Genomic DNA, 23,196 nt, shown 5'->3' with positions numbered 1-23,196 from the left:
CGGACGGAGCTTTAGTCTAATTGAATGTTCATAATTCAAGAATAAATTTAATAAAAAAATTCGAGATAAATAATATGCATTAAATAATATCTTTTACAAATTAGAGGTTTATAATTTCTTCGGCATGAAAAAATAGGCTCATTTTTTTTTATCCATCTCAAACTATAATTATTTTTTTTTAAAGAGTAGTTAATTTTTAAATTCACTAAAATATCCTTACGTAGTATTATTCACCATCAATATATTATTATTTCTGTCAACAGACTTTTAATTAATTTTCTTATTGGCCTATAATTAAAATATGCATTATTTCTTTTTTCTTATAATAAAATATACATCATTTGTTGTTACTAGATAAATATTCAGAATATAAAATATATACTTCACCGTTATTAATTATGTTTCCAATTAAATAAAAATTAGAGGGAGAGGATGCATTTTTGCCACTAACGTTTAGTGTGAGGAACGGATTAACACTTAAAACAATTTTTAAATATAATTAAACTCTTAAACGGATAGGAACCTAGCCCTCCCTTCGTGTGAAGTTTAAACGGTGTTAACTTATGATTATAGTTGGTTATGGGTAATATAAATGGGCTCCACTAATTAAAGAACATATATTATTTTATTATTTAAGATCTTATTTTTAAAGTATTAATAATAAAAGAAGAAAGCATCTTTCTCTTTTTCTTCTCTTTCTTATCACCACCGCTCTCTCTTTCTCCTCCCCACCACCACCGGCCTAACAGTTCCCTTTTCTTTCTCATTGGTTTATATTGCCATTATCTATTTTATAGCAATGGCTTTCACCATCACCTTCAGTTCTTCCTCTTTCTCACTAATTTATATTACCATCACCTTGCTTCGACAGTAACACCTTTGGTTGCTTCAGTTAACTTCCAATTCCTAGAGCTTTCTACTGGTTCATATGCAATTCTAGGTCTCACATCAGCCAAAATTCGACTATAATTGCTCTGCAAAAACTCAACGAAAAAGCAAAAATTATCAGTAATGTAAAGATGATCAAGTCTCCAAATATTACGCACGGTAGATTATGTATTAAGCAATATACTCGTAAAAGGTGTTGCCATAGCATATTACCTTCACAACAGCTGCTGAAGCAGCCATAAAAGCATCAAATGTACGACTTTCTATTGTCCTTAGCAGCCTAATCTCATCTGTATTTGCTAGAAAATTGATGCTAATATCATTTATTGAGATGTCTAACAATGATCTCGTTGAATCTATATATAAAAGGAAGCATGCAAGTTTATATAAGAATTAAAAAAAGAAATGAGCTAATAAGATTGAATATCGAGAGTACTAGCTCAGTTGTTGTTGATATTAGAGTCGATCTGAAAGAATTTGATTTCCACAAGCCATTTGCAGAACCTTAAAGTTAGCTTGTAAATTTTTGTAATTTTTTTATTTGAATTATTATATGTGAGGGTTTGGTGTTTTGGATTACACTTTTCGGTTGAAGATAATTTATCAAATATTAAATCAAAGATGTTTAGTTGGATGTTTATAGTTAGTTTGGGTATTTCGTTAAATTACAATTAGCTTTGGTAGCTGGTACAATGAGCAAGAAGCTGCTGGTGGTTGTGACGGTGACATGGAAAGGATGGGGTGGCGGTGATGGGACCAACGGTGTTGGAGGAGAGAAAGAAAAAGATTTCATTATAATTCAATTTTCTGTAAATTTTTGAAGTAACAGAGAAAGAGAAAAAAGTAGAAGAAGGAAGGGAAGAGGAGGAGTAGGATAGAAAGAGAAAGGTCGTCTTTTTTAGTATTATGATATTTTTAATTAGTTAAGAAAATCATATAAATAATATTTGTAAGTTTAATGGACCCACCTTTAACCATGTCAGCTTAAAATTAACGGTGTTCAATTTTTCTGTTACATGGAAGGGCATGAATATTAGCTTTTGTTAAGTTTAAGGGCTTAATTGCGTCCAAAATTTATTTAAGATCTAATCTCACCTTTTTTCCAAAAATAAAAAGCTCAAAAAACAATCAGCACAGTGAATTATAATAAGGACAAAACAAAGCGGCTTGGTTTAAATTCTCCACTGAGAGAAGATGGCTCGTACTTTTACAGCTCAATATGGTTAAATTTAGTGGAGTAAATGACAAATTTTTAATAGGCATTTGTGGTTTAAAATTGAAATTTTAAATGGTTTATTAAGAATTCGTTCCGTTAAATTGGCAGTATATCTTGAAAAATATTAGGCGCCTTTTTTCCTTTTTTTTTTCTTTCTTAAAACTATAATACCTTTGAATTGAAATTTTGATTGGTTGGGACGATGGTCAATTTTTTTCTCTTTTTTCCACGGCACGTGATATGAGAATTATCATTACTTATGAGGACAAAGTACAGAATTGGTTGCATCATTTGAAAGATATCACCTAAGCTCATCTGGCATATAGCAGTACTCAACCACAATAATACAGAAGCCATTCAGGTTTTGATATCCAATCAGCAACTTGGTTGCATCTCCCAGGAATGTAAGCAAAGGAGCACCGAATTAATCTTGAAGCAAGAGATCTAATATCCTCAATCCTCAAGCACGTTCATAAAATTTTCAAATATATTGGCTTAAGAATTGCATTAAACAATATAATAAGCGCATTTACGAAAAATATTAAATAAAATATATTTATCTTAATTAAAATAGTTATTATTTTCAGTCTGATAAAGTAGAAATAGAATTATCTTTTCGGGCCGAGGGAGATCAGTTTAACTTTGCATGGTTTGTTGTAGACTCTTGAAAACTTTATTAGGCCTCACTATTCATTGCAAAATTAATGGCCCAATAAAAAAGAATATATAAGCGCAGCCGAAAACACTCAACTCGGCTCACGCAAGTCGCAACGTGCAAATAATCCCTTTCCCGCCATGCCTCTTCACATATAGCTCCTGCGCTTCACTCCTGCTCCTCTTATTTTCTCTGTCTCTCTCTTCCCAAAAAATTGAAACTATTACATCTTTCAATTCAATGAAGTTGAAGATCAACAAAGCCTGCGATCTCAGCTCTATTTCTGCCCTTCCTCCTCAATCGAGGTTTGAATTTCACTTCTGATTTCTTCTGTTTGTCTTCCGAGAAATTGCACCATAACTCACAATGTTTAAATTTCTAAACATTAAAATCTTCAATCAAAACGCGATTCTTTTGATTCAGTTGAGATCAGCGGTAGTGCTATCTTCTAACTTCGCGGTTTTTTCTGCAGCCAAACGTAGGTCATAAGTTGACGATTTCTTTCTCACTCTGAAACTTCATATCGAAATTACTTTATTCGCTGCTAAATAAATAAAATAAAAAAAATCTCAAAAGCTGCTTAGCATATAATATCTTATTGCTAACATATAATAGCTGCTTAGTTTCGTTTCAAACTTTTTCTTTAGCAAAAAAAAAAAATAATCTGAGATAGAAATCAAATTTTGCGAGAGATGAAACTATCTTTCCAATATGGTTCTTCTCATCTACGTCTTTAGATTTTGCAAGGTTTTAGGGAATTTCACGATTTCATGAAACTGGTGCAGATATTTGTTCAATGGTATGTAACTGTTTGTCTCTGTTGAGATCAAACACTTAAAAAATGTAGGAGAGAGAGAAAACATATTGAACTTGAAAACTTCTATAATTTGGAACCTGTGAAACTATGAGACTTTGCTAGATTTAGAGATTGTGTACAGAGAGCGCTTGTCATTTTGTATTATTTCTTCTCATTTATTAATAAGTATGCTATTTGTTTCTCCGAATGATATGTAGGAGATTGAGTACTTTACCAACTGGACCACAAACATCACAGCTTCGATCGCAACAATCACAGCAATCATTTTCACAGGGATATTCATCTCAGCATGGCATGTTTTCTCAAATGTCTCAGACTTCTTTTGATGAAGCTCTAACAACTGATCAGGTTGAATTTAATTTCTACTTTTGATTTTTTGGTGTTTATCAATCAAATTGGAAAATCGACTGATATACTGTGTTGGATAAGCTCTATCTATCTGTTCTTTTAATTGTTTCCCAAAAGTTCAAGGACCTAATTCAACTAACTTTCTACTAGATTCATCTCTAGTCAGTAATAAGCTTAGCAGTGCTGAGTGACAAAACCTGAGACACGATCTTTTTGTCATTTTCTTTTCTGGTCAACTTTTTATGTCATTTTCTTTTCCAGACAACTGTTGCAATTAAAGGAAGATTCATCGAGTCTTAAATGCACGGTGAATTCTTTCGGCTGTTTGGAGGCACGAATGGAAATTTGGTCTTCTCTCACTTGTTCCTATATGTCTCAGAGTATGATAGTAAACTCCACCATAGAAAAGCAGAATGTTATTTTCATTAGTAGATAATAGCTGCGAGATTTAAACCAGTATTTCTCATAATGGTTTTGGTTCTTAAACTTTTGGAACTCTGGAGTCTTAAACCAACGGGAAACGTTGACATAGAGCATTAATGATGTAAACTGAAACAAGTTATCTTCAATTTTTTCTTATGCTAAACCGAAATAGTATAATATTCATTTACTGTAATTTGTAATTCCCTTTCCATTGTCTGTCTTCATCTACTATGTACAGAGATTTAATTCTCAAGAACGAGAAAACTCTTTGAAGAAAACATCTTGCTTTCCCTCAATTAGCTATGCACGTGAAGAGAGTCAAATGCCAATATCAAGATCTTCTACCAATATAATGCGCAAATGGAATTCTGCATCTGTTCCGGATCATAAATGTAAGTTTTTACATTGGAAATATACTAAAACAAGTTCCACTGGAAAAAGAATTCAAAAAAGGAAAGAAGAAAAGAAAGAACGTAATGGCTTTACTCTTTATTCACTAAAACTTTCATCGCATTGGGATAACAAGTTTCTATTTACTTGGGCAGGTCAGATAAATGAAGAACTTGAGCATCGGATTGGAATGATGGAAACTTTATTAAACAAGTTTGGAATGATCTTAGGTTCTGTTCAAAGTGATGTCATGCAAGTAAACAAAGGAACAAAAGAAGCATCTCTGGAAAGTAAGCAATTTAATTACATTGAATAGTATGATGTCAAGAGGAAAATTTAAATCATATGACAATAGTTGGTGGTGATGTGCAAAAAGTAATTGAAAATGTTGAAGTTGAATGCGGTTCAATAATCTACTGAAAAGTATCAAAAAACAAAAAATTGATCTACTGTGTCTGCAGATGTTCAACAGATAGAACGTCAAACTCTTTTATCTTTCTAATAGTTTCCAGTTCTGTCTCAAGAGATATGATCTGGACTCAAAAGGGAAACATACAGGGACTATTTGTTGATCAATACACTACAAATTTTATATTATGGTTTTCTAAATTATTCTGATTAGTAAAATGAGTCATAACTTGTTTGCATTATTGTTTGTTGTGTAAATTGTCATGCAGTGGAAGGCATACGGCAGAAGCTGGTCGTCCTTGACACCTCACTGCAGCTAATGGTAACAGCAGCTTACTTATGCCCCTTATATTTTCATAATTGACCTGCCTACTTTCATGATCGACCATTTTTAACATGACTGAGGTCTTGTAAACCAGATAAAAGGACAAGAAGATACCAAATTTACCCTTGATGGGAGCTTGAAATCTATATCTGAACGACTGAGCAAGGATATATCTCAAGATAGACTACAGCAGATTTTCTTGGTGCTTTCTGCCTTCCCACAGCAAATGGAAGCCTCTCTACTGAAATTACAAAGTGACCTCAGCATGACCTTTACCAAAGAACTGCAGGCATGTAATGCACACTGCATTTCTTAGCTTAATTACAATTTTTTTTTTTTAAGACCCTTAATATCTTCCATCTCTCAGTTTTCAAATAAAGTTTAACTATTTCAAGTATTTCCCGATTTCCGTCCTAATAATTTCCATCCTGCAGGCAGCAGCTCGCAACATGGAAATGCCAAACCAAAATAGTCCATCCATCATGTTGCTTCCATCAACGGTAGTCGATTCTTTTGATCAAACAACTAAATAATTTTTTTAACTGGTTAGCTTTCTGAGCATAAATTCTCAGAAATCGTTCTACTGTTACAAATTTTGCAGGTAACTGGTTCTTATAGCACTTCACACAGAAAGTCGAGGCCCATTAGCAAGTATGCAGAACTCTATTTTATTTTCTCTTAACTTGTTTATGGATCATCTCAAGTGAACAGTGTAACTTATGTCCGCTGTACAACCCAGTAGCTGAGTCAAAGGTCCAGTTGGGTCTATTAGGCTTATCTGATAGGATAAATTCTCCCTAAAGTTCAATGTAATGTTAACTGAATCCTTTTTCCTTTGGAACTAATCAAACTGCCTATATTTTTGTATATACCATTTCATATAGGTTCTTTAGTTCTTAAAAACCTTGTTGCACTTGTCACTGCATCTCAACTTTATTAACAATTTTTCTTGTTTCCAGCTCAGTGATGCCCTCAAAGGCCTATGGGCAATCAACAACGCGTCCAAAGATAGAAATGGGAACTTGGAATACTGTAAAGACAGAACAGATTACATTCACACAGAGGGCATCCAACAAGGAGCATAAACACAAAGGAGTTTCTTCTATTCAAAAGGTACTTCTTAAGTGGTGTTGCAAACATGAGTCTGCTGTTTGAATGACTTGCATCAAGATTCATTTGACTGTGCGGGTTCTTAAAAATTCTTCCACCTATAAATATAAGTTTGAACTTTTCTGTGGCATATATTTAAGAGCTATTCCACACTACAGGAGAAACAATGCAGTGTCATCATTGAATCAGATGAGGAGATTGATGGAGTTTTTTCCTGCTTGATTGATGCGAAAGAATCAGGTATTTTATCATTATTAATTAATCTTCTCATTCGGAGGTACATACTATCTATGCATTGATTAAGTGGAAAAATTCGTTATTTCTGCAAATAAGATGACAATACACTATCAGCTTGCCTCTAGCTCGAACATAGTACATCTACTACTTAGCTATGCTCGAAGGCACTCGGAGTATTAGACGCTATTTATTTAAGCTAAAAAGGCCTGAAGTTTCTACTGAACTAATCCGGCAATAGCACACACATACACATTGAAGATGCGGTAATATTTGTTTCCCTTCATTGCCCTAAACGGTACTTGTTTCCTTGGATAAGGAATCGGAAACTACACTCTCGATGAAGCAACAGAAGAGTCTGAACGAATTATAAGAAAAGCAAGGAGGCGAAAGAGAAAACACTGGAATCCTATAATTATTAATTGAAGGTATAATGTGCCTGTTGTATTTTGTTTGGCTATGAGCTTCTTCTTTTAAGTTTCTTGCAAAGCTTGCCTTTAGTGGAAATTGAACTCCTCGTGGTCTAGAATTTACATGAAACTGAACTACTCAAACCACCCGCCACTCCCAGTGTTTTAGTGCCCTGCTATATTATATGTTTGACTCCAGTGTCCGAGTCTTTGGTTTCCAAATGATATCATTCTCAACTTGAAAGTTGGCTTTAAGCCGTGTTATGAGCTCAATTAGTTTTAGAACAATTTTTCCCACACCCGAGCGCTATCTCAGATTCATGTTCTCAACTTCAGCGCCCAAATAGAGGTGTTGTATGTACACTGTACAGTTCCTTAGAGGTTAAGGGTTTTTCTTTCCTTTTTCTTGAAAATATTTCCATTCGTTTTCGTTTTGCTTTGTCGCTCAGGATAAAAAGACATCAAGTTACAACTATTTTTTACCATAATTAAAGCTTTGAGTTTGAAGTTAAATCGCTAAATGGTATGATTCCAACTACTATAACAAGCATGAATTATTGCACGCATGCTCTAAAAATAAGTGGAAAAGTGGAGGCAAGGCAAGGTGGGGTTTGTAACGGGTCCTCGACAATGAATAAATGATTCGATCGCAAATGGCCTTGTTTTGTCTGCTGCCAGATCTTGAATTTGCCCATTACTTGGTAATTCAAAACCCAAGTAAGCTCTCTGCGTTTAAAAGATGCCTCTGCGTGTGCTGCACGTGATGGAGTTGTAACGGTGTTCTATATGGTGGTGCATAATGCTTCAGATTCATTCACTGTTGTCAAATAACCATCCTTGCATTAAACTTCATAAAGTCCTTGTATTACACTTACTGAGAGGGGGTGTTTACAATACTTGAAATGAACTGTTACAGAAAAATAAGCTGGAAAAAATCTTGTGCGTTATTTTTCATCATCTTTTTCTCCTTTTCTAATAGCCGCTCTATGGGCCATTAGAGAACAAACACGTGCAGGGAAACCGCAACAAAATGCAATTCCTAATTCTATAAATCTTGGGATGCCATATGAGACAGAAAAGAATAATTAAAGGACTGGAATTTGGAACCCTGTGCCAAGTCGCTAATACGAAGAACATCTACTAGTACTGCTTTCTCATTCTCTAAGGATGGTAAATTAGACTTCCCTTCATACTCAAGTTTTCTGTCTTTCTAAATTCTAAATTACAATGCAAATGAAACTTAATTTGCCAAAGACAACAGTAACTGATCAAATGTAAAAGCGTGTGCTCGATTTTGTATCAAGTAGTTTTAAGTTACAAGAAGCTCAACACTAGGCAAAATAAGGAATGATTATGCCCTGAACCATAGTACTAGAAGAGTGTAATGCTCCAATATTTGGCAATTCTGTCTGGGAGCAGGAATTGAGCACAGTATGAATGAGTACTGAGACACTATCTCAATAAACATTATAACAGCTAATCGACTGCTAAGTGCTACATGGTTATACCCCACTGCAAAATTCTTTACAAAGACAGCCAATATGCAGCCAGAGCAGGAGCCAAGACAATCAAGGAAAAGAATATCATAACAACTGTCCCCTAATCAACTTTCATATTTGTAAAATGACTTTGTAACATAAAATGGTAACAACAATGCAAAGAGAAACATCCATCAATATTGATTGCATGTACATGAAACTTCAGCTGATAAGGTCAAGAGCTCTTCTCAGAAACATCCATCAAGATTTTAGTATAGTAATAAAGTTGTTCTTACAAGGGGCTCTAAACTCGAAGGGAATTACAAGAGATTATATTTAGTTAAAATATACAGATGCAAGCAAAGAAGGTCAAAGCAAAGTACTTATCAAAGATGCACATGTCTCAATAACAACGGAGTGATAAATAACGTAAAGAAGAAAAACAAAAATAAATTAAGAAGGCTTCTCATAGGAGTTTTGGTCTCTAAACTCAGCAATAGCACTTCGAATCATTTCAGCTACATGGGGTTGCACAAAGAGATGAGTGCCATCCAAAACATGAATAATAAACTTCTGTGATGTAGGCAGCGTAGCATTCATATTGATGATAAATTGCGCCATGGGTATGTCACTACATTATAAACAATGAAAATAATAAAGTACTTGTAGCCAAAGTGCACCTGCACAACCTATCTACAAGCAACTTTTTCTTGCGAGTTATTGCATAATCAAGAAAGAATGCTGTTGAGTTAAATCATTTGTCTAATTAAGAACAAACTAAGGGTAACAATATAATTACCAGGATATGAACAATCCTTTAGTGGCATTAACCATCTTGCATCAGCAATCTCAGTTTTTCGGAGTCTAAATCGCAGCAAAAACCTACACCACCAGAAAATAACAAAGACATTTTGATCATTGGTAACCAATGATTTAGACATGAATAAAAGTTCCTTTACATTAATACATGTTAAAGTCATTGTTTCTAAGACATAAAATGTACTGGGTTCGAATACTTTAGCAAAATTTTCAATATTTAAGAAACTACTTTTCTTTTAAAAAATGTTTCAGTTTGATGTTCAACTTATGAGCAATATCAAAAAAGGCATAAGCTTTCAATGGAGCTATAACCAATCACTGTAAGATTAACATCTCCCCGTAACAAGATATCCTAACATGGAAAAACTCGACCCAATTGATAGTAAACACGAGGGTAAAGGAAAGTTGCAATTCCATGTAAAGCCCTGATTTCTTAATTATAACCTTAACTGGGTCGAAATTCGAATCATTTTTGGATGCAAATTGAAATAATTAAGAAAAATAATTACCTTAACAGAAGAATTTTGTCGAGCAGATGGCGCGCAAAGAGGACCACTGCCGAGAGAGCGAGCAACGAGCAGGGCAAAAACTGCAATTTGCAAGCATGCGAGGTGGGTTTTATTACGGTCCTCGACATAGAACAGTTGGTCCAGTCACAAATGGGCTTGTCTTGTCTTCTGCCTAATATGAAACTGGCCCATAACTTGGCAATTCAAAGCTCAAATAAACACTCCTTGGACGCGAGGATTAGTGGCAGTAATTTCCGCTCCGGTTGACCATACGAGCTATTTACTTTTCTATTAAGAAATGTTGGCATGCATAATGCTTTTAGATTTATTCTCACTGTCGTATGATATAAACCATACTTGTGAGAGTGAGAGTGAGAGGATAAAATAGGATACTTAAAAAATAAAATGACAAAATTCTTTTGTTTGGGTTACATCTTCATCATAAGTTTACTCTGTTACTTAGTGTTGCGCCATCAGAAAACAATCACGTGGACAACAAAATGCAATTCCTTGATGTCATATAAGACAGAAAAGAATAATAAAAAGGATCGCAGAGTGTGACCCTGTGCACAAGTTGCTAAAGTGACAATTCTTTAGATAAGATGATTTGATTCCTTTTTCTCAACTCCAAAGCCACCTCAGTTCTTCAATTCAGGTTTTCTTATATTCATTTTCCTAATGTTGCTTACGACTCAAGTCCCTCCTCTAAAGATAATCTGTTGATGCTTCTCTTCTTTATATATATATATATATTTCCTGCAGTAACATTTCGCTGACTCCCATCGATGGCTGCTGCTGGTCGATATATGCTAAAATAAAAAACAAAATCGTTTTAATTAAAATTATCCCACTAGTTCCTTAGGTTGTCCAATTCATAATCATTGCTTATGTAATAAAGTATAATTTCAAACACTTTCTCTCGAGTGTAATACGAACATATATATAGAGTCTCTCTCTCTCACACATTTTCTTTCTTGGAGATTGGGTATGGTTTGGGATTCCCTTTTTGAGGGTAATATTCGTTGTTCAAAAAGATGGGGCATCCGATGCTTCAGAAAGAGATCTAATATTGTAGTGTAAGAATCAACCCAAAACCCACCCACATTAGTTGAATGAAGTTAACTTGCCAAAGTCACCTAAGTTGTACCAGTGAAGTTTTAATTAATTTGATAACTATCTTTTCTGATTACTTAATAAACAAACAACATCAAACTTTTACTCTTTTTATTTTTTTAAGCCCATTACAGAATTAATCAGCTAGCGCGTATTACATAATAAAAATAGTTATTACATATTACAGATTGTAACAATAATGATATATTTCTAGACGGACAGTGAATAAAAAAATTCAAACTCTAAATCTTTCCAATTTTAAAAAATGAAAATACTAATCGATTATTCTCTAATTTTCAAAGTAAACAATTATTATTGAATTAAACTTCTTCTCATTGCTTTTTAAATAAAATAAGAAGCAGATCTATTTGCGAACTAAACTACCAGTGGGAACAAATCAGCTATATATACAATAAACTACTGTTAGCTAGGGCTTTGCCGTCCCAACAAATTTGGGTAGCTAGATGACATCATTTGCGGAGACCTTACATGAAAACCACCACTTAAATCACCATATACATTGTTGGCTGAAATGTTTATTTTTGTATACAGTGACCTATTATGACAATATGAATTCAACCAACTAATGTGCTAAAGCAGTTTTTTTATATAAAAAAAACCATAAATATTGGAGTCAGATTCAGTATGAGAGGAAAATGGGTATATAAAATAATTTTCAATAAAAATGTATCATATAAATTAATGGAGTTTGTTCTCCAACTTAACCAATAATTAAACTGTCATGATCATTGTTAATAGGTGGTTAAAGTAATTGTCACTGACATTTTATTTTCACCTGAATCCAGGGATATATAGTAATAGCTAGGCAATTGACACACAGTACCACTGTCTCCATCTGCATGTAGATGGAAGGATAGGAAAGTTGGTGGAAAATGATTGAATTAGAAATGGGTGCTTCCTCTGTCCAGCCATCCCCCATTTTTGTGACCCCCTCCCTGCCTTTAATTTCTTTAAGAGAAAGCAAGAACAAAAAAGCTGCCTTTCCCTCACTACTAGAATGCAAAAGCCTTTTTTCTTCAGGGCTCCCCCCCACCTTCTACATTCGTCTAGCAATGACAAATATCATAATATCCAGCTCCTCCCCATAATTTTGGTGGATCACTAATTTGCTTTGCCATTGAAACATCGCCCATCAATAACATTTTGCTTCTAAAAATATAGATTTTGAGTTCAAGTTATTTCTTGTGCTAGATTTAAGGTACATGTAAGAGCATGACTGTTCTTATTTTGTAGCTTACATTCAATTGAGCCACTCCATAATTTTCTTTTAAAAAATGCCAAGTCCAACCATATTTCTCTAGATACTAATAGAGATTAATTGAAGTTAAGTAAGATAGAGAGTTTCCAATGGAAAATCATCTTTTCTTTTCCGGTCTCTTTTACTTTTTTCTTTGGCTTAGTACTTAATTTCACAAGTTATTTTTTAAAATTTAATTATTCAAGTTAGTTAAAATATAAATATAAAGGTGTGACAATAAGTTGAATGGGTCACTATCCCAGCAGAGGCTGCACAAAAATAGTGTGTCATGTTCAAGAGTAGATTTCATATTATAAGTTAGTGGTCCCCCAAAAACTCTTGGGCTCTAGCTCTGGAAAAAAGAAAAAAAAAGAGAACATGATTAGATTCCATAGCTTGGAGATGACACAAAAATTTGTTACTAATTAACAATTGCAAATGCTGATAAGATTAAGACTTGATTTGTCTTATTATTGATCCTAAATTGTTATTATTATATGATTAGGGTTCAACTAAACCACAAATTCTCATGAGTGCATAAGTTAAGCATCAATTCCTTAAGATGGATACCTTAATTTCAAAAGCCTCTCATGCTCCTACTTTTCCCCCACCTCTTGCTATTGTAATGTGATAAACTGATAATGTCTTCCCTACCATTAATGTCGAAAGAAAAATGTGAATGGGGCAAGAAGGGTAAGGGAGGGTAGCAATTGTCTCATATGGGCCTTATTAGCTCCAATAAGTCACCATTAGGGTTGGTAAATAAATGGACCCAATTGAAAGATTTTTAATTGGTGGGGGACCTAACTCTCATCTTCAATGAATCCCTTTTAGGCATGCCCAACTGCTCCACTGCCGACACTATGCCTTTCACTCTGTGCCCTTATGGAAATCTTTTCCCCTGCTCGCCTGTCCCAATTCATTTCTGTTAAAAGAACAAAACTTTTGGGCCTCACTACCTGCAAAACTCTCTATTATTAAGATAGTTTTTTTTTACAATGACAATACAAACAAATTTGTTTTGATATCTCCATTTTTACACACAATTCATCGAGTAAACTCTTATGGTAGAAAATATATATATGGTCACTCACCCTGTTTCTATATAAACTTTAGTTACAAAACAGAAAGAGGAATTCATATATTTTATATAATTTATCATTCTGATTTGACTCGAATGAGTATAATAACTATTTGAATAGTACACATATAGAAATAATATAATATAGTTTACAAATAAAATATTTAAGTTAACTATTCACACAAACTCATTTATAAATAAAAAATTTATAGTTGAAACTATGTTATAATAATAATAATAATAATAAAATACACTCTTAATTCTGCTAGTTTAGATAATGAGGCAAAAGACCGACTAAATTCGTTTTCAAAAAAAAAAAACACTCATGGTGGCCCTTTTTTTATTTTATTATTCTTTATTAAATTTTATTGACATTTATTATTTTTAGATCGACAGTAATTTTTTTATTTTTAATAAATAGAGAGTATTATAATTTACTGTTATACAAATATTAAATTTTTATTTAATAAGAGTTTTATGATATTTTAATACGGAGGTTTTGAGTACTCTTTTTACAAAAATAATGAAAAGAAAAAATAATTTAATGGTGATAGAATTTGTCAACAAAATAGAATGTGTTGTCCCATAATTGCTTTTTTTTTTTCTTCTTTAATAAAAGTTTATATTAAATTAAAAACATTAATGGCGTGCGAAGTGAAATTTGAAGGTGCGTTACTGGAATTAAAGATGGGGCAAAAATCCAGATTTAAATTCCAAACAGAACCATCATTACTGCCATAATAGCATTTTTTGACAAAAGTGGTTGGAGTCAAAAACAAGCCAACAACATCATATGTTTCATCTTCTTATTCTTTATCCGTTTAATTACCGTTAATTAACTTAAGTTTCCGTCCGCTATGATAGTATTTAGCCCAGCCTGATCTAACGGAATTCTCATCTCCATTAATTAAAATAAAAAGAAAAAATTATAATTTTATAATTTTATTACTTTAATTTTTATTTTTTGTAAAGAAAAAAATACCCACAAACTTAATTTAATAATAATTAAATATTTTACTTAAGAGTATAATTTTAAATTCAAGTCTTACATTTATCATTTCTATAATAAAAAGTAAGGATAAATATTAAAAATATCACCTGATTTTACTATTTTAAATTTTTCACATGTAATTTTCTTTTCAGATAAGAAAATACATGGTTAAGAATTATAATAAAAAATATAACTCAATGATAAAAAGTGTTGATTCACAAATATTCAATTATCTTTATTTCAATTCACCATTATTATTAGTATTGAATAATAAAAATAGTATTATTTGATCGTCAAATTGAACATATTAAATTAATAATTTTTTAAATTATAATTTAATAGTTAAATAATAAAATTAAAAACTAATAAGTTTTAAACTCACATTATTAAATACATAGAATATGATAATAATGTTTGATCAAAATAAAGATAACTGAATTTTTTAGAATCAATATATTTTAATGATGAAATATTTTTCACATTATATAACCATAAATATATAATACACTAGTTGAAAATAAAATATAAAATTATAGTTGAAAATACAAATAAAAGAAAAGGTAATTTAGAAACAGAACTTTAAGCACGGGGCACGGTAACTTTGATGTTGTTGTCTGTTTGTTTTCATTAGTTTAATAACTAATTAATAGTCAATCTATATATTAATTTATGAGATTTAAATATTTTTAATATATGTATTTAATTTTTTGATATATATAATTTTTGATATATGATTTTATAATTTTTTATTAATTTACTGATTAATAAATTATATTTTTAATTAAATATTGATTCTAATTTTAAAAAATAATATATTAATTATATTTTAATATTATATTAATTAATAAATAATTTCATAATCCGATAACAATATTAATACTATTATAGAATTAACTTATTAATTATATTTTAATATTATATTAATTAATAAATTAATTTTTTAATTTAATAACAATTATAATTTTAAAAAATAATCTTTTAATTTATATTTTTAATATTATATTTAATTATAAGCTAATTTTTAAAAAAATAATATTAATTTATATAACATTAAAATTAATTTATTATTATTTTTAAAAATATTATAAATTATTATTAAATATTAAATAATATTTATTAATTTATTTTATAATTAAAATAATAATAACGAGTCAACTATTTTATTATAATTTTAATCCCAGTTATATTTAGCCATCAATTACTCGGGTAAATGCCATCTCAGCGTTCAACAAGAAAGAGCCGTTAAAAAATGGTTCATCCTCATGGAATTACAAAATTATCCCTGAATTTAACTTTTTCTACATTCTCACCCCTGCAAAAGTGCTAAAGCCATTGATGATTCTTTGTTTGCGTATGTATGCGTCTCCATATTCTGTTCTCAGAGAAACCCATACGCACGCGCGCGCACACACACACTCTCCCTCTCTCTCTAGAAAACGAAAAAGTGAAAAGCCACGAAGCATCGGGAGGAGAGAGAAAGGCACAAAAGAGAAGTTTAGAGAGAGAGAGAGAGAGAGAGAGAGAGATTGTGACTTTGATGATTGTTGAACATGGAGCTGCTGCAGAGAAGCTTTTCTTCAATACAAAGCTCTCTCTTGCTCTTTGAACATAGTGGGCCCAACAATTCCAAACCCAACTGTCACGTCTTCTCCTTCTTCTTCTTCTTCATTTCCTTGTTGCTGTTATCAGATACTCTTTGTAAAGCCATCAACTTTCACTTTCACAATTGTCACCACCACTACCTCTTTTCTTTGTTTTTTTTTTTTTTCTTTTTTCTTTCAGTCTTTAGTGCCTTCTCATTTTAGAATTTCTGCTTAAAAATAATGGGTCGGTGCTAGATAAGCATTTTAGTCTTCTCTCCCTCTCTTTTTAGTTGTCAAAAGTTAGATACCCACTTACCAAAACTAAAAAGAAAAACGAAGGAATAAGAATAAAAATAAAAATAAAATAAAAGTCCTATTTTTACCTTCTTATGTTGAAAAATTGATCTGTTTATTCATTTTCCCCATCTGCTAGCTTTTATTTTTCATATTTTTGGAGGGGTTTTTATCTATCAATTCCAGCCAAGTTCGGGGTCTGTTTCGTAACTATCTACTTTTTGCTGGCAGCTTCTTTATTTTTATTTTTTAATGAATGCTGGTTTATGTGCGTTGAAGAAGATGTTGGTTGATCGCTGCTGATTGCTAATTGAAGAAAATTGGGAGTTTCAGTTTGGGAAAAAAAGAAGTTCTCTTTATTCAGTTTGATAATGTCAGAGGGCCAAAAGATTGTCTTTTTTTCTGGAGTTGTCAAGGATTACCAGCTTTGAAGATTGGTTATATGGTATAATATAAGTGAAGGCAAAATTTTGTTACCAAGTTTCTGATTGTTGTATAATTTAGATGATCTCTGAAATCTTTTAAAGGGTTGATTCTTCAGCTTTCATCCACCTCAACCGTTCTTTCTTTAAGGAAGATCAATTGGACTATCTAAAGTTTAGTGAGGAACTTCAGCCGCTGGTTAAGGCTTGTGGTTAAAAAAGAAAGATGGGAGATTTTCTATTGTCTTACCCTCCAAAGAAAGCTTAGGAAGCCTTGAGCTTGACGCTTTTGAGGAAGCTTCAGTTGTTGAAATTGGAAACTTTTGTCCACTTTCCTTTGGCTTAAGACACCTAGCTGCATTGTTGTCCTTCTTGGTCTTATCGATTTTGAGGTATTTGTTCTCTTCATTAATCTATAAAATACCAGCCCGTACCAAGATTGATACTTATTTAAGGGCTCTTCCTATTTATTTATCTATCTTTTACTCGAATAATTTGCTGATTCACGTGTTCTGTCTTGTATCTGAACTAAATTCTTTGGAACAGCATCAAAATAAAAAACTAAAAACAAAAAAATAAAAATAAAAATTGTGTCATGATGCTGGACTTAAGATTTGCTTCTGGAAGAGGGGAGCAAAAACTGTGTTTTGTGAAATTGTTGTTGGGAATTCTGGGGCAACTGTGTATCAGATCTCATTGGGAGGCCGAAGTGATTTGGGTTAGATCACTCTCAATTGAATGTTACCAGTATTCTTGGGAACATGCAGAGCCTTCGTGATTGCCAGTAGAATGTTCTTGATTTTATTTCATACTCGTTGTTCACCTGGACATTACTTTTTTTTTTTTTTTTTTTTTTTCTGTTTAAAGAATAAGAAGTCATCTGATTGCTGAACAGTTTAAAATGAGGATGTTGATGGTCGATACTACTTCCATACACTTTCCCTCTCTTTTACTTTTTGCGTAAAAGGAAAATTTGCATATTGGATTGTTCTTTTTGGGTAGCTATTACTACAAACTTTATGTTTTATCTCATCTTCAAGGGGAAAAGCTTGATTTTATTGTTAAAGTTCATAACTTATCCAGTTTTCTTCTGTTCTACAATGTGATAGCAATGTCTCAGGACCATTGCAGAATTTATTGGAGGACCACCAATTTGTATCCGCTAAGTACATTGGATGCGGGAGGGTTGTAAGGGCATTAACATGAACATCCAATTTTGTTAGATGGCCTTATTAGATGAGCAAGTTCATTCCTTTGTGCCTTTTGCACTGATGCCACAAACCACAATCACTTCGTTTCTATTTATGTTCTTTCCGAAATCCAGACCGTTATCAATAAACAAGCCTTTTTTGTGTTTCCTACTCTATGTATGTGGAGTTTTGAGTTAAAAGCACCTATCTTTAATATACTTCAATTTGTTATCCCCCTGTCAGATTTCAGGTGGGCATACTAAGCGTGCATTTCAGATGAATAAAACATAATTCAGGGAGAGAATCAACCAACCATTCATCATGGCAAAGAAATCTCAGAAACGCCCTGTGCGACATGAAAGAGACCAATCTGGCTGCATGTGGGGTTTAATTAGTATGTTTGACTTTCGCCATGGTCGATCAACTCAGAAGCTGCTCTCAGATAGGAGACGGGGGACTAGACATGTTGGTAAGAACTCTATTCTATAGCCAGATGAATCTGAAAAGCTAATGAAACATGCCAGCATGCACTGGGAGAATTCCTTTTGGGAGAACAGATGTTATATACAACATGAAGCACTTTTATTTTACTGTTTCTTGTTGCCAATTTCCTTAAAATGAAGAGAATTCAGAGCCACGATGATGGGGATTGCTTTTGGTGCTGATTATTGAAAGATAGTATTCTAATTAACATGCTAGAAAATGCTATTTTGACTACAAAGCAATTTGACAGATTGATTTATTGCTTCCACTGTTCCAAATATTTCTTATGCTTTAAATTAAATTAAATTATTGAACTGTGTCTTTTATCCTGCAGCTCCTGGTAATGCTTTGGATAAACCTGACTTGTTGATAAATCGTGATGAAAGTTGTCGAGGCACTGTTGTAAGTCTGCCAACTATTTTTCTTTTTTTTGTTTTTCCAGATCAACTTATGCTAAAATTCTTTAAGATGAAGGAACCTACCATTTCTTTGAACTTAATCCATTATGTTTATGTGCTGTACTCATTGTACATTACCTTATATATACTTAACTTACAAATACATCAGGGTGGTGAAGGAAGCACCAATGTGGCAGCTGATACCGGTAAGCCAAGTGTGAAAAAACTTATGGACGATGAGATGCTCTGTGAGAAAGATGCAAAGAAGGAGACAAACAGTGCAGGAGTGGAACCAAAACAGCCTAATTCAGATTATGGAAGCCAAAAAAGGAAAAGCCGCAAAAGAACAAATAGAAGTCGGACAAAAAGTTGTGAGATATACATAGAAGATCTGGATGCTGCTGAGAATTTGCAACTTGAAAAGCCCTGCCGTCATCGTTCAGAAAAGCAATCTACTAATAGTCTTGACATGGATGATATGGTGGAAGAGTTCTGCCGCCAGATCCGTCGCATTAGTTGCTTAAAGCATGACCAGCATGGTGAACTTCACGACCAGCCAAACCAGAAGAACCCTGACTTTGAAGAGAAATTGAAAGAGGCGATTGAACTTTTTATAAGACATAGGCTCAGTAAGGGTAAACACGGTGCAGTTGATGAGGATATACACCCTTCTAAAGAGCTCAAGGATGCAATAAAGATTCTGAGTTCTGATGAGGAATTATCTATGAAACTCTTACAAGGTCCAAAGTCTTTAATGGTGAAATACATTGAGAACTTGTGGAATGCTCAGGTAGAGAAAGATGAAGTCTCTAAGCCACTTGTAGGATCTAACTTGTCAGAACAGGAGATTCGTGACTTAAAACAGACTGATGAGGTTGTTCACAGTAAACAGCGAAAGTTTTTCAGGAGGAAGGCCAAATCTCTTGAGAAAACACCATCGAATAAGGCTACACAAGCTTCAAATAAGATTGTAATATTAAAGCCTGGACCTGCACTCCTGGAAAAACCTGAAACTGAAGGAAGCATTGGGCCAGCACCAGAATCTCAACCTTTTATCAGATACAAGGGACCAGATGAAAGAGTTGGTTCCTACTTCTTTCTCTCTGAAATTAAAAGAAAGCTAAAACAAGCTATGGGGAAAGAGCAACCGGAGATAGCACCTGATAGTATTTCGAAGAAATTTCCCAACAAGCATTGGGCAAGGGCAGATACTGATAGAAGATATAAGGAGAATGCTGGAAGAAATTCTCCGGGTAAAGAGCACTTCTTTATTGAAAAAATTGCTAGGCCTTCAGGTGTCAAAAAGGGAGAGAAAACTGACAAGTCAAAAGTATGTGAAACAGGTGTAGAACGTGAAACTGGTAATAATTCCAAGCAGAGATTAACTAACATTTATGTTGAGGCCAAGAAACATCTCTCTGAGATGGTCACTAGTGGGAATGGGGAGGGGGATTTTTCAAGCAGACAGGTCCCAAGAACACTTGGGAGGATTCTCTCTCTTCCTGAGTACAATTGTTCTCCTTTTGGAAGTCCTGGAAGAGATTGGGGGCAAAGCTTTGTTACTGCACAGATGAGATTCTCTGCCAATGACAAATTTCAGAAACAAGAAAACAATGTTAGCCATCTTGGTCGTATGACACTAAACTCAGAGTCTGAGTTGTGCGCTTCTGATGAAAACACTAATGGTAAGGCAGAAGCTTCTATTGATTCAAATTCAAGTGCATCAAATGATATTGTCCAAGATATTGAAGTGGAGAGAATATCATGTTTCATTGGAGATGGGACGACTTCTGAAGGTATTATTTTCTTAGTTGTCTGCATGTGGAAAGAAATACGTGGATTAAACTTTTTTTCCTCTTTCTGTACACTCCTTAATATATAGCCTCCCATAATTATGCAGGTGATGTGGAAATTATTAAAGCAGATGAAATTGTGGTCCAGGGAGACGTCAATATCTTGGACTCTCTTTCTGAGCCGAGCAACTCTTGCATAACCAGAGATGACCAAACTGGTGGCTTGTCTGAAGTTTCTGATGCAAAAGGCTATTCTGATAGCTTGAGAGTTGTAAAATCACTTACTGGTTCTCTGTCCTTTTTAGTTCTTTCTTCTGAATTTATAATTTTAGTCTAACCACCATCCTGTTCCTTCTCCAGGACTCAGATGAAGAAATCCAGCCTCTGCCTTCTCTATTAACGACTCTATCCTCGTCTCCAGTAACCAAGAAGGAAAATGATCAAGAGTGTTCAGTAGAGGTGTCAGACCGGCCGAGTCCTGTATCTGTTCTGGAGCCACTTTTCACAGAGGAAGACATCAGCCCAGCAAGCACCAGATATCAACCTGGTATGCAATGATATGGAAGTTAACTTTCAAATATTGATTTTGGACTTATGTATAACATGGTTTTCAGCTAATATCAGTTCAATCATATTATCTTCAGCTGAACTTCCTATGCCACCCCTAAGAATTCAGTTCGAAGAGCATGGCCCTTCATCAACAGATTTAGGCACTCATTTGAAAGCTTGTATACAGGACAAGGAATCAGTGTTCGAGTACATAAAAGCAGTGTTGGAAGCCTCTGAATTGAACTGGGATGAATTCTATATCATGTCCAATTCTTCAGATCCACTTCTTGACCCATCGATATATGATGAGGTAGGGTTCTATCCCAACCAGCTTTGTTATGACAGGAAGCTTCTATTTGATTGTATTAGTGAAGTTCTTATGGAGGTATATGAGCGATATTTTGGTTGTCCCCTTGGGTTATCATTTGGGAAACCTACTGTCCAACCCGCTCCAGACATGAAATATGCTATTCATGCAGTTTGGGAGGGAGTATATTGGTATATCCTCCCCTTGCCACTGCCTCATACATTAGAGCAGATTGTCAAGAAAGACATGGCTAAAACTGGATCGTGGATGGACCTTCGATGTGATAGTGAAACTATGGTAATTGAAATTGGTGATGCCATTTTCAAAGATCTAATTGGAGAAACTGTGTTGAGTTGCGTAAATGAAGGTCCGGAAGTTGAAAATCATTTACTTCAGGTAGAGCCGAGGGATGAGAGTAGCATTGAATTGTAAATGACGTTTCACTTCTATATGTCCATACGAATAAATAGACCTGAGCTGTTTTTGGTTGGGAGGAAAGTAAGCAAGTCATTGCTTGTGAAGTAGAAGGATGAACACTTGAGCAGCTGCATGTCAGCAGAAGGGCTTCCATTTTGCAGAAGTCCCGCACATGACTTGAATAGTCTTTTCTTTTTTCTAACTTTGCCATTGAGATCATGTACATATCAAACACTTCCCACATCATAAAACTAAGAGAGCTTGGGAGCTCCACTAGGCATAAGTCCTCATATGATAGGTATAAATCAGAAGCCCAAACTGCAAGTAGTTCTTGCTACTAAACAAAGACTACTCAATTTCCATGGCGAATTTTTATAAACCATAACGGCATCAGTGCCTCACACTCAGCTTACAATAGAAGTGCAAGTACTATCACTTTAGCATTCGTAGAATTTGGTGTGTTGATTGTGGCATGTACGAGTTAAGGCAGCTTGTGTTTTTTTGACCTTTTCCTTTCTGTCCTGATTTCATTCATTCTTCTGCCAACTTTCTCTCTTTTCAGGATATCTATGAGTTTGTGATTACTTGGATGTATTATATAGGAGGGTTGATTTTACAGGAGTGTTGTATGCAAGTAACAAGCTATGTGTGCTGTTATGTTCTGATTTATAAATAATAATTACAGAAAATATGTGGAATACATTGGATAAGCTTGCTCAGTTGCATTTACAGAATTTTTTGCGTGCTTATATGCCACTTTCTCGACCTTCCATTTCCTTTAATTTCCTTATGCAGGTCTTACTGATTTCCAACAGGCCGGCACTAAACATAGTAATTATAATCCAAAATTGCTGTAAAATTCTAGGGAAGACTAATGTCTTGCTGTTAAATTATTGGTCCAGAGACAAAGCGAACGTAATAAAACACGGATATTAGACTAGTTTAATACGGCTCCAGATTATGACTTGGGTGAGCCCCACTTTGGAAATTATATATATAATAATGTATATAAAAGCTGTTTCTTGGTGTCGGCCATGGCACGCTTACCATTATTTTGATTGGCGGGGGGTTTGAGAAATGCTGCCTGATGCTTCTTTCTTTAATACAAGAGGTGATATCTCAGTAGTATTTTCCAATAGGTCAAGTTTTATATCATTATTGACAAATCACATCATAGTAACTTTATTCCAAAATGAAAAAAGAAGAGGTGATATTTTGAGTTTGAGACCAGACCATCAAAGTCGTGGCCGCCCATAAGCTATATAGACCATAGGGGCTCCGTAACAA

General features: G+C 33.7%; 3 protein-coding genes across 4 annotated transcripts; 2 read left to right on the top strand and 1 right to left on the bottom strand.

Annotated features, from left to right (window-relative positions):
• Positions 1–2,817: 2,817 nt before the first annotated feature.
• LOC8261883 (putative recombination initiation defects 3) lies at positions 2,818–8,159 on the top strand. The gene is made up of 11 exons (XM_025160075.2): positions 2,818–3,064; positions 3,774–3,924; positions 4,586–4,739; positions 4,893–5,027; positions 5,415–5,467; positions 5,565–5,759; positions 5,905–5,970; positions 6,072–6,121; positions 6,430–6,583; positions 6,739–6,820; positions 7,134–8,159. The coding sequence occupies exons 1-11, from the start codon at positions 3,000–3,002 to the stop codon at positions 7,238–7,240; spliced, it is 1,212 nt and encodes a 403-aa protein (XP_025015843.2). The 5' UTR covers positions 2,818–2,999; the 3' UTR covers positions 7,241–8,159.
• Positions 8,160–8,947: 788 nt separating this feature from the next.
• On the bottom strand, positions 8,948–10,308 carry LOC107262487 (general transcription and DNA repair factor IIH subunit TFB5). Its single transcript, XM_015728521.3, has 3 exons — positions 10,031–10,308; positions 9,502–9,584; positions 8,948–9,333 (listed from the first exon to the last, which is right to left on the bottom strand). The coding sequence occupies exons 2-3, from the start codon at positions 9,534–9,536 to the stop codon at positions 9,156–9,158; spliced, it is 213 nt and encodes a 70-aa protein (XP_015584007.1). The 5' UTR covers positions 9,537–9,584; positions 10,031–10,308; the 3' UTR covers positions 8,948–9,155.
• A 5,493-nt stretch (positions 10,309–15,801) lies between these two features.
• Positions 15,802–22,619, top strand: LOC107262686. 2 transcript variants are annotated; one of them, XM_015728950.3, is made up of 8 exons: positions 15,802–17,164; positions 18,206–18,431; positions 18,780–18,847; positions 19,013–20,639; positions 20,744–20,907; positions 20,997–21,183; positions 21,281–21,495; positions 22,472–22,619. In XM_015728950.3, the coding sequence occupies exons 2-8, from the start codon at positions 18,284–18,286 to the stop codon at positions 22,583–22,585; spliced, it is 2,523 nt and encodes an 840-aa protein (XP_015584436.1). In that variant the 5' UTR covers positions 15,802–17,164; positions 18,206–18,283; the 3' UTR covers positions 22,586–22,619. The 2 variants fall into 2 exon arrangements, with proteins under 2 accessions (XP_015584436.1, XP_015584435.1); XM_015728949.2 differs by having other exon boundaries at positions 15,803–17,164; positions 21,281–22,619.
• Positions 22,620–23,196: the final 577 nt, after the last annotated feature.

Source organism: Ricinus communis, chromosome 1, assembly GCF_019578655.1.
Source record: "Ricinus communis isolate WT05 ecotype wild-type chromosome 1, ASM1957865v1, whole genome shotgun sequence".
Classification (NCBI taxonomy): domain Eukaryota; kingdom Viridiplantae; phylum Streptophyta; class Magnoliopsida; order Malpighiales; family Euphorbiaceae; genus Ricinus; species Ricinus communis.
The sequence above is the reverse complement of the archived record's forward strand: the minus strand, read 5'-3'. Positions and strand labels throughout refer to the sequence as shown.